Here is an 11,083-nt window from a genome sequence, read left to right as displayed (position 1 = left end):
TTCTGTGGCAATTTAATACAAATCAGATTGGACAAATGATATTTTCTGTTGTTCCTGTGATCTGTAGTCTAATTTGTCTTTAAATATTTTATGGATCAGTATTTTACTAGTTATTTTTATTTGTTTGCTGTTTAATTTTTTCTGTTATTATTAGATGTTACACTATTATGGGTTAAATGCTAAGTACAATTGTGGTGTGTTCTTTCTTCTCACTGATCGAACATAACATTGTTTCAAGTGGGTTGTATGGAAAGCTCTGGAGAATCATACTCAAGGGACGTTAAAAATGATAGCTCACTCGCGATCCAAAGAGGGTGTGATGATATTGATAAAACTTCACAACCAATGGGAATCCTCTCTGAGTTAGTGTTGAGTGCCCCTAATGCTGGAATAATCCTGTTGGCCAGGACCCCAGAGCTGTACAGCTGAGAAGAGGGTGCAGGAAACTCTGGTGTTTACACATGTGGCTGCAACTGAGAGCAGAGCAGCCCAGCAAGCCCGAGGGTAAGACTGTTTAATAACCTTGCGGTTTTCTATTTAATTTTTATACTTTTCTGCTGGGATAGAGCATGTGTTGTTCTCGGAGCAAAGAGAAAGACAGTTGCTTTCAAAATGCAGAGAGAAACTACTGTAGGTCTGGAAGCAGACGGATTTGAAGTTTCTTTTTAAAGTGGACTTGATTTCTTCCCTTCTCTTTCCATTTTTTTTCCCACTGTGGGTGATAACTTGTCACACATTTCCTGTCTTTAAAAAACTAACTGTGTACTAAACAAAACTCAGGTAAGAATTTCGACTCTAAATTTATACCGTAATAGGATATATTGATATTAAAACCTTGTTTTGTAGCTCCAAATGAATATGCTTAGTCGTTGTGTTTGGGTTAATCTACATTTTTACAATGAAAAGAAAAGTGAAATTGTTCTGCACACCCTCCTCTGGATGCCTTATGCACTTTGGGTCCTTTCATCTTCTGAGTCATCATGAGAATTCCTGTCATTGTTATCAGGAAAGTATACTGCAAAGACAGCACTCCTGCTGACTGCTTTACAGAAGGTACCCACATTGTGTGGAGGAGATAGAGACACGAACACCCTAATAAAATTTTGTACATAATACAAAGCAAATTGATATTTAACTATATAGAATTAAATTACAAGGTTGAAAAAGAAAATCTACAAACCACTGGGGAGCATTGGCTTATGTTTTCTGCAAAGGAGAGGAAAGTTATAAAGGAGGGGAAATTATCAAATGAATGTCAAGCAGGTAAGTCTACTAAATATAAATATAAGGAAGTTATCCCTAAAGCAAAAGATATCATTAGAAATACGTAAATAATATATGACATAGAAATATATACTATTTCTTGATATTTTGTTTGTATCAATTCTAGTTTTTCTGCTTTCAAAAATCATGTGAATACATCTTTGCTAATCTTTTTGTGTGTGTATGACAAGGGGTATTATAACTTTTGAGTAAATGTTTTGTTGGTAATTCATTTTACTATCACTAAATATCCTTATAGATACTTTAAATAGTCTAGAATTCTAACTTTTTCCATATTTTCATGCAAGCATTGAGTTAGAAAGAAATATTGATGAACTAGTGATATAATATTTGTTTAAGTTTTGTGTGACTTGTTTGAATAGATTTAGAAAAATGCTTTATGAGAAGAGCTTTATTTTCCAAAAGGTTATGTATTCTTGTGAAATAACAGATCATTTTAGTGCCTGTCTTTTATATTCTTCATGTATTATTCTAGTATCCAGTAATTACCTAATCAATGGAACATACACTCTTGGACCTCACATGCGTGTGGCCTCAAAATAACTTATGAATCTTTCATATAATTACTAGAATCACAAAGATAATAACTTTAATTCTTGAAAAATAATTTCAGACTTCCTTTATTTGAAGAAGTATCATATCTCTGATTTGATTTTATGAGGTCAGCTGGATTCTTTCATAATGCCATGACCTTCAAAATTCCCTTGTTAGCGGGGATGTTAGTGCGAGGAATTCGAGAACTTCTGATAAAGAGGTTTAACCTCCTGAGCTTTCTGGAAAAATCAACAAAATTGGACAGTTGCTGAAAGAAAGAGGAATATTCTTCTTTGTAGAAGTAACTGGCATAAAGATTTGAAGCATAAATTAGCATATAACAGAATAATGGTGAGTAATTCACCTGATTGGAGCAAAAAAATACACCTTCATGAATAAGAGATGTTGGTCTCTCCAGTTAGGGCCTATTTGTGGAACATCTTAAAATTCACATGGTAATTCTGTCCTTATATATCATACAATGGGGGCAATTGCAAGTTTCTGAGAGGAGATGGAACATTTGTGCCTCTTTTCATCATGACCACCGTCACTGTCATCATTCTGCCAGCAATGACAGCATTTCCTGTGTGCTAGACGATTTACATTTATTCATATCTAAAATTGGGATAGCTGTGCAATAAAATGAACCTCATTTTACATGTTATCTTTGTTTTACACATAAAGGAATCTGAGGTTCAGAAATATTCAGTGATTTATTAAAACCACAGATGTAACAAGTGCTAGAACTACATTTTCCAACAATGTCTTTTTGCTTCCAAAGCTATTTCCAGTATGCCCCACTGGTATTTTAGGAACATGAATCTGGCAGGACTTAAACAGAATGGTTGGAAATGGGCAATGAAATAGTAGGATTCAAGGAGGAAGATGGCAATACAGAGATCAATCCCAATATTCTATAAATCCAAACTGATCAGAGTTGTATCAGTGGTCCCTTACTTCCTTTGGGGGTAGAGAAAAGATATTGATAACTCCACATAAAAAGACCTTTCTATATTTAAATTTTCTGTTCTCATATTCAACACATACTTTTCTCTCTTCTTTATTTTCTTGAAGTTTATATTCAGAAAAGACATACTTTGAGTTCTTTGATGAAATTGAACACTACTTATAAATAAGATCTGTGAGGTGACTGGAAATGATAATTGGAATACATTGGCTTTCCTTTGTTCTGTTTGATATGTGATGTTAATGAATTCTTAGTGACTGCATCCTCTTAAAACTACAGAAAGACTAAGATATTATCAAAGAAAAGCATCATACAAGTTATATTTCCATGATTGAAATGAATATGTAAAATTTGTGTTGCGACCAAGCAATGTAGAATACAAACATTCCTAGTAAGAAGAATAGACCCATTTACTAACACTTCTCATAGGTCTGACCTTTGACCACGCAATTGAACTTCCTCTTGAAGTAGAATAGGACTAGAATCTGGAACAAATTTCATTTACTTTTCTATTTTCAATGCTTTCATTTACTTCTTTTCTATTTTCAATGCTTTCAATGAAATGAAAGATCTATCTTTTATATCAATAAATTTTTCAACATGTCTCTATCTCTATCTATCATGGTGTCTATGTTATCATTTATTAACATACTAACTGGTCCTGTAGAAGGATACTATCATTTCATTACGTTTTACAGGAGGAATAGCTGAACAGATGAGTATAGATGAAATGCAAAGACTTGGTCCCTGACTTTGTAATGTTTAATTTTAATTAAACAGATATAGGCCATATGGCGTTTTGTACTGTACCTGCTCCGAGTCCTCGATGCCTCACTGTAGATGTGCAATTGTGATTTGAGTGTGAACTGAGGACCTATTGTAAAAAGGAAAACAGTATCGTTTTGGGAGAAGTTAGCTAGCAAACAAAGATGGTGTTGCTCAAGGCCTAATTGAAGTCATAACTTTGCAGGTGATTAATATTATGATATAAAATATATATGAATTGATATATATCAATTCTAGACTTATTTATATTTAATGATTTGCTGAAGAATTGCTGTTATGTGTACTAAAGACAAAAAGATATTTAGTATTGAAATTTTGACAGACATTTTTTGGGTGGCATATGACAGAGATGTCCTTAGGATTAAATAAAAAGGATTCCTTGCAGCATTTAGAAATGTAACTTATCATGGTGTCCCTTTTAAATCTGTAAAAGGAAAGTGAATTTTGTAATTCACTGACTCAGGAGAGCATGTTTTTCAGCTGCTCTAACCATTTAGAAGTAGAACACAATGTAAGATGTTTACTAAAAAGTGAAGAACCTGCAGCAAGGTTAGGTTAGTTTTTATCTGGAAATAGTTTTGAGAGCTTTTCATACACTCTTTCTTTCCCACCCTTATTCACTAAGGGTGAATTTAGGATTGAAGAAGGCATTATGTCAGAAGTTGAATTTGTGATGTCTGTGAGAGATCAAGAGGCCTTATTATCCAGTTTATATTCATGGATTTTTATCTTCTGTTTGTTCATCTTTGGATGAAATGAAAATGTGATCCTCAAATAGAGTGAGAATTTTAAGTGCTCAGTGAGATGATAACATTTGGTAGCACAGAAAAGGAGAGAAAGATAAGGAAGTACCACATAATCCATCGATGTTTCATATAATTCTGGAAGGTTCTATTTGTCATCTGTTTCTAACTAGGAGCTAGAATTATCCCAGGGGATTTCTAAGAGATTGGGTCTTTTGTGGGAATCTTCTTATGGGTAAAGTCAGTGGCAGGAATGATTTGAGTCTGAGCACCTGCTTAGAGTCACTGCCATCCTATTTTCCAATATTGTCCAGCCTTCTTCATTTGTCATTTAGTGAGAAAATTTAAGTTATAGAATTTATGATTGTGGCAGTTGAAAATACTGATTGTTGTATTTGCTTTGTGTTAGAAATGGACTCCAAAGGTGTTGATGCTATAGGCATCTCTGCATGCTTGCTTTTAAATTTTTGTAATGGAACTAAAATAAATTTGAACTGATAGTGAAGATTGATGGGAGAAATCCCAGTATTCACAGAGGTAGCAGTAGGGGAGGGGTATATTTTAGACAGAGTTTTCTGGAAAGTCAGGACCTAGGCTTTCCTGAACCCATGGCTCTCCTTCTAGAGCTTACTCAGTACCCTCACTTGAGGTAAGCTGTCTTTGTTTGCTTTGTGGCTACAGGTTGCCTTCATAGTATTAAGTAAGGTTTTTATTCAAATTAATAAAAACAATACATTCTGGCAGTGTGCATATTTATCAGAAACCACATCAGAAGTTCAAATAATACAATACAGGAGGCAGCCTCCCCCTCCCAACTTTTGAGTCTTTTGAAAACCCAGATTCTCTTGACTCCTCAAGGGGATACACATGCTTTTTACTCTTCAATCCTCCATCCATTTTCCACACTTCAAAAATATTTGTAGCCAAGTAAGTATAAATCTTTGTCTTTTGTAGATACAGACAATCACCATGACCATTGTTGTAGATTATTAAAGTACTTGGAAGAATAAAGTCCCTTATAGCAATTAAAATGGTTTGATTAGAGTTAACCTCACAGAAAATTGTTGTTAGAGCCATTTAAAGTCTATCAGCATCTAATCTTCAAGGTCATCTTCTCTAGAGGAATCTGACTTACTCAGTGGAACTTATAACAAATGCCTTTGAGAAGAAAAAAGAATAGTTTCAAGAGTTCACTTTGTTTTGTTTTAGATTTATTCATTCATCAGTTGATGTCTTCTGTATCTCACCATTCTTGTAATGGAAATACAGAAGTGAACAAAAATAACCCCCCCTAGGTTTCATCAAACACACATTCTAGCCAGTAAAGTAGTAAATCCACAAAACCCAGGTCTATGGAGTCATAAGGACTTTGAAGACAGCAAAGAAAATGTAGACTAAGAGGAGAGAATGTGTGTTCTCTCGATAGAATCGGTGGATGGTGAATGCTTCTCTTTCAGGGTTAAGGGAATAAAAAAAACCATGAGGAATCTTTAGGGTAAGAGAGTTATAGGCATAGGAAATCATGAGTGCTCAAGTCTTGAGTCAGAAGAGTTTTTGTCTCTTCAAGGAATAGCCAGAAGTTTGGCAGCTGCAGTGAAGTGAGAGGCAGGGAGCCATAGGCAAAGTCAGTTTTGGTGTGAAACTAACACAGTGTAAGCTTCAAGATATTCTTGTCCTTAAAAAGTCCTCCCCCTACCTCAACTGTTGGAGCCTCAGGTTCATGAACCTTGGGTTGTAGGGAAGCTTTTGGAGAAGTAGTCTATCATAAGCATCTCATAGTGTAGAGCCACTGTTTTATTCTAAGTCTGATGGGAAGCCATTCAGGTGTTGTGATCCTATTACAGAAATACTGTAATATCAGTGGAGTTTTCAAAGAATCATGTAGTGTGTGTTGTGGAGAATAAATTGAAGTGCAGTAAAGGTAGAAGCAGGGAAACCAAATAAAATGCCAATTCCATCAAGAGATAGGGCGGCTTGAAGTGGGTCCTAGAGATGGAGTCTTTGATGTTACAGATATGTTGCATTTCTCTTTCCTGCCAGACCTGCCAGAGTTTCCAAAAATTATGTGCAGTGTGAAAAAAGAGTGAAGTCAAGGATTATCTCTAAATTTAGGCTGAGAAACAGGAGGAATGAAGTATTCATTTATTGACACAGGGAAGACTGTGGAGGAGCAGATTTAGATGTGAGAGTCCAAAAGAATCTGCTTTGAATGGGTGAAATTTGAGATGCTAATTACATACCCAGGTTGTGCTGCTAAGTGGGCAGCTGGATACATGAGGTCAGAGCTAAAGGAACATCTATGTCTAGAGACAGAATTTGAGGAAATGCCAAAAAATTAAATGATGCAAAAGCATCCATAATTAATGGATAAGTTCACCTGGAGGGCTTCCCCCTGGTCTGGAGGCTCATTGCTGGGACCTCTACAGACAGAGCAAACAGTGAGGTGGGAGGACAGCCTTGGGAAAAGAGTTTCTCAAAAGGCAAGTGTGTGAGTGATTCTGGAACCATGAAAAGGACAGTCACATAAAATGCTACTGATTGGTGAAGCAAAATAGGAATTTCAGACCTGAAACTGACCATCAATGAATTAGATTTACTAATGCAGAAATCATTAATTTTCTGTTTTTATGGAGATCTAAGGTTGAATATAATGCCATCATTGGAGCCTGATCCCCAAGCATGTTGGAGAGGGTTAGATGGAGGATAGCCATGAGAAGTCTGGTTTCGTGAACATGGGCAGACAGAGTGCCTGAGACTCAGGAGACTGATGGGCATGTAGCCCAGTGCGTGGCAATTGTCTTTGGATTATTTCACTTTCCTAAGTGAGATAGAAAATACAAAAAAAGCTCATAAACAGATATGGAAGAGTTAAAGATTAAAAAATGTTTGAAGAGAGAAAATATGTGGAATTGTTCAGTAGAATGAGTACTAAATTGATCAGAAAAAATGTGGGAAAGTTGACTTGGAAGTTTTAATGGTTCATTTGAGGTTTATAGTTAAAAATATGAAGTAAGATCAGAGAGCAAAGGGTGTGTTGTTTTCTAAGTATGATCAGCTGCTCAGGCGCAGATATGAGCAGGCAGATAGTTGGAATGCCCTAGCATTGGAGGTTTCTAAGCAAGTCAGCTGGAGAGAATGGCATGCTAGGTGACAGCAATTTGTTAATAGTAGAGCAGAGAATAGGGAGGGCAGAGTGGACGTGAAATATCCAGGCCAGCAATAGCAAAAAAGGAAACAGAATCAATTGAGAGAGGTCCAAGTTGGGTCAAAGAAGAGAGTCAATAGGAAAAGGTAATCAGAGCAGTGCTTATCATCCATACAGGAAAAAATGCTAGTGTGATGATGGCACTTGTGATTTAATAAAAAAACTGTTACAAGAAAAAGATGTCTTGCAAGTTGGGGGACTCTTCGTCTAAACTAAATATAATCCATTTTGGCTAAAATGGAAAAAGTTGGGGGCAGGGAGTCAAACTAGGAAAAAGTTATACTAGTATTTAAACAACTGTTTTCAAATCAAAAGCTGACAATTATGTTTTCTAAGATTTTATGTCTCTTCTTTCTCAAGGCTACAAAGTCTTACACATGAAGTTTTCCAATGAAGCCAACATTTTGTATCTCATTATTATAAGAAATAGCTTACATATTGTACATATCTATCACATTTTGTTTTTTCAAATCAAATATCAAGTTTTATACGACCTTAAATTGAAAGATTTGGAACAAAAATGTGGTATTATTTTTATCTTAGAAAAATTGCATAGAAATATAGGGATGTTATAAATGTAGTTTTAGCAACTGACATAAACAAGTCAACATTTTGTCCAAACATTCATTTGTTACTAGCTGCCTTTGTGATAATTTGTGGGGAGATGATAATTTCAAATATTTTTGTTACATAATCCAAGAGCATTTGGTTTTGAATAATACCATTGTGTTTTCTCTCTGCTTATTCTACACATTTTTATTTCAGCTTTTCTGAGTATTAAAATGGTCCTTAGAAGTAGAAAATGGTTTAAAATCTTCAGTGCATAGTACACAAATGAATGTCACTTTATTTGCATAGGACATGAATTTCACACGTTTCTTAGTATTTTGTCATTTATGTCATGAACTTTTGCTACTCCTGTTCAGAGATAGGAAGCCTTGTGATTTCAAAACATTTTAAACGTATCTTTTAAGAAAAAACATAATTATGAAATTGGAAAACTTTTATATTCACTAATAATTTTACTCTCAGAATATCCTCCACAATTACATTAATGAAGGCATGTAATTAAAGGGCTAAATCTGACATGCAGTGATTGGGAGTATTGAGGAGCTTAAATGAGCCCCTGTAGTATCCAGCTTTGGACACACTGTCCTGGGTGGGTGGAGGCAGCTGACTTTCTTGTGAAATATTTGGAGAGAGTTAAGAAACTTCAGTTTACTCTTATCCCAGAATTATTTTATTTCTCATAAGGGAAGAAAAGTTGAGCATTAAATATATTTGGGGGATCAAACAAGAATGTTAAACTCTAAAACTAAGATTTAAGTTACAATTTATGGAATTCTGTTCTTTTTTTCTTTTTATTTTTTTTTTGGAATTCTGTTTTATCTGTTTTTCCGACATGTTAAAAACCTGTTTTGAATCATTCACAACACCATTTTTTCTCCATTAAACAGTATTAACGTTTAGATAACTTGCTACAAGTGAATCTTTGGAAAGCTTTTTTGTTGAAATGCATACTTGAATTTCTGCAAGTCAGTTATCATCGGTACTCAGAAGGTAAGCTCCATGAAGGCGGATATTTAAATTTATTTATGCATTGTTTCTTTTCAACATCTAGAATTACATGCCTGACACACAGTAGAAATTTGATCAATATTTTTTGAATGACCACATGAATAAATTGAAGATTCACAACTAAAAAATATTTATACTCATTCACTTTTAGCAACTTGCAGAAGTGAGTAGGCGTCGTCTTACTTGTGTGCGTGTGGGTGTTTATAACACATTGCTTTGCAGGCATTTGCTGATTTAGGTGTCATTTATTATGCTTTGGTCTCACAGGAGTTGGTAAACTTAAAACTCTAAACTGGGTTACCATAGAAATAAAGACAAATGAAATAACTGTAAATACTTTAAAAATCTTAAATTACTCTATTTTACCACTGGTTGTTTTTATTTATGTGTAATTTTGTTGGTATAATGATTTTTTAAGCAAATTTAGATGTAGAGGTAGATTCAGAGTGTGAATCTTTGAATACATTGCATTTTATACAAGGGATGTTAGTTAAAGAAATACAAAACGTCAGTAAAACCTCATAAAGAACAAAACATTTAGGAAGCAATAGCGAGCCGTTGTTTTATAAAAATTTATTTTTTCAGATAGGTTTCGTTCTTATCTTTATTTTTTTAATTAAAGACTTATAAACATGGATGGAAGTGGAACACATTATTCTTAGTAAAGCATCACAAGAATGGAGAAGCGTGACTCCTTTGTACTCAATTTTGATATGAGGACAATTAATGACAAGGGGAGGGGGTGAGCAGAGAGAGGAAGAAGGAGGAGTGCAGAAGGGATTAGCAGAAAGAGAGAAAGAGGGAGCGGGGTGGGGTCTTGGTGTGTGCCACACCTTTTGGGGACAAGACATAATTATAAGAGGGACTTTACCTTACAAATGCAATCAGTGAAATCTGGTTTCTTATACCCTCAATGAATCCCCAACAATAAACTTAAAAAATAAATAAATAAATACTGCTCTCAGGAAAATTAAAAAAAAAATAAGACTTTCATTGTAAACTTCACTGAAAAACTTTCATAAAATAATCAATTGTTTGCATGTAAGCCCTGTTCAGATGTGGCTATGTATAAGACGTAGCTGCTACATTATTAAAATAAAAATACAACAACAACAAAACACCGACATCGTTTTTAAAAATTCTACAATATCATTAGTAAAAAAATACAGGAAAGTCTTCCCCCAATCTTCCTTATCAATCTAGAAAATAGAATCCCTAATGCTTGTGTATCTTATTCTGTATCACTTTTGAATGATCTCTGAGTGAAGTTTACTGTCTTCAAGTTTTTGTAAATTTAGCAAATTTTTTTTTTCCCTCCACAGGGTGAGTTCCTTGGGATAATGATTTTTAGAGAGGTTCTGCTTTGAAAATTTGTTTTACTTAGGAAGATTGCATAAAGCTATATAAAGCCTTTCCAAAAGGACAATGCTCTTTCTCTTTTGATAAAATGCAAACTTTAAGAAAGAGAACAATTTAGGAAGGTAGGAGAGGCTTTAATAAAGAACTCTGTATTTGAGGAGGATAGATGGGGACATGGAGAGATTGAAAGGTGGCTTTCCGGAAGGTGGGAGCACGTTAAGATAGACAGCAAGGCTAGCAGGTGACACTCTTTTGAGATTACACGAAGTTAATAGCACTGCAGCCTGTGGTAGGGAGGGAAGGGGAGCAAGAAAGGTAATGTCTGGAGCTGGAAAAGATAAATGTTGGACTGAGTTAGGAGTTACTGTACTGGGTATGTTCACTTACACGGGAAAATGACTCAGCCACTGAACGCAGGGACATTCTAAGTTGTCTGTATTGGAAATAATCATAAGATTCACTTGCCAGCACCAAATGGGAAATCACTGTACGAGAACAAATCTACTTGCAGTGTTAAATTTTTATTATTACAGATCAGTGCTTAATCTTTTATTGTTAAACACTCCATTATTGAAAAATAAGGAGATTGCAAAAGATGTTACGTCATGGTTAGGTTTACAGAAAGGA

General features: G+C 34.8%; 1 protein-coding gene across 1 annotated transcript in view; it reads left to right on the top strand.

Annotated features, from left to right (window-relative positions):
- The first annotated feature begins 453 nt into the window (after positions 1-453).
- Positions 454-11,083, top strand: part of CCDC102B (coiled-coil domain containing 102B) — a 172,029-nt gene continuing 161,399 nt past the window's right edge. Inside the window, exon 1 of the mRNA XM_012804270.2 lies at positions 454-504. Within this exon, the coding sequence (XP_012659724.2) occupies positions 462-504 (43 nt within the window). The 5' untranslated portion in view covers positions 454-461. The remainder of the gene's footprint in view (positions 505-11,083) is intronic.

The sequence above is a fragment of the Otolemur garnettii genome, unplaced genomic scaffold, assembly GCF_000181295.1.
Source record: "Otolemur garnettii isolate 467f Iridium unplaced genomic scaffold, OtoGar3 scaffold00027, whole genome shotgun sequence".
Taxonomy (NCBI): domain Eukaryota; kingdom Metazoa; phylum Chordata; class Mammalia; order Primates; family Galagidae; genus Otolemur; species Otolemur garnettii.
This window is presented reverse-complemented; position numbering and strand designations above follow the sequence as displayed.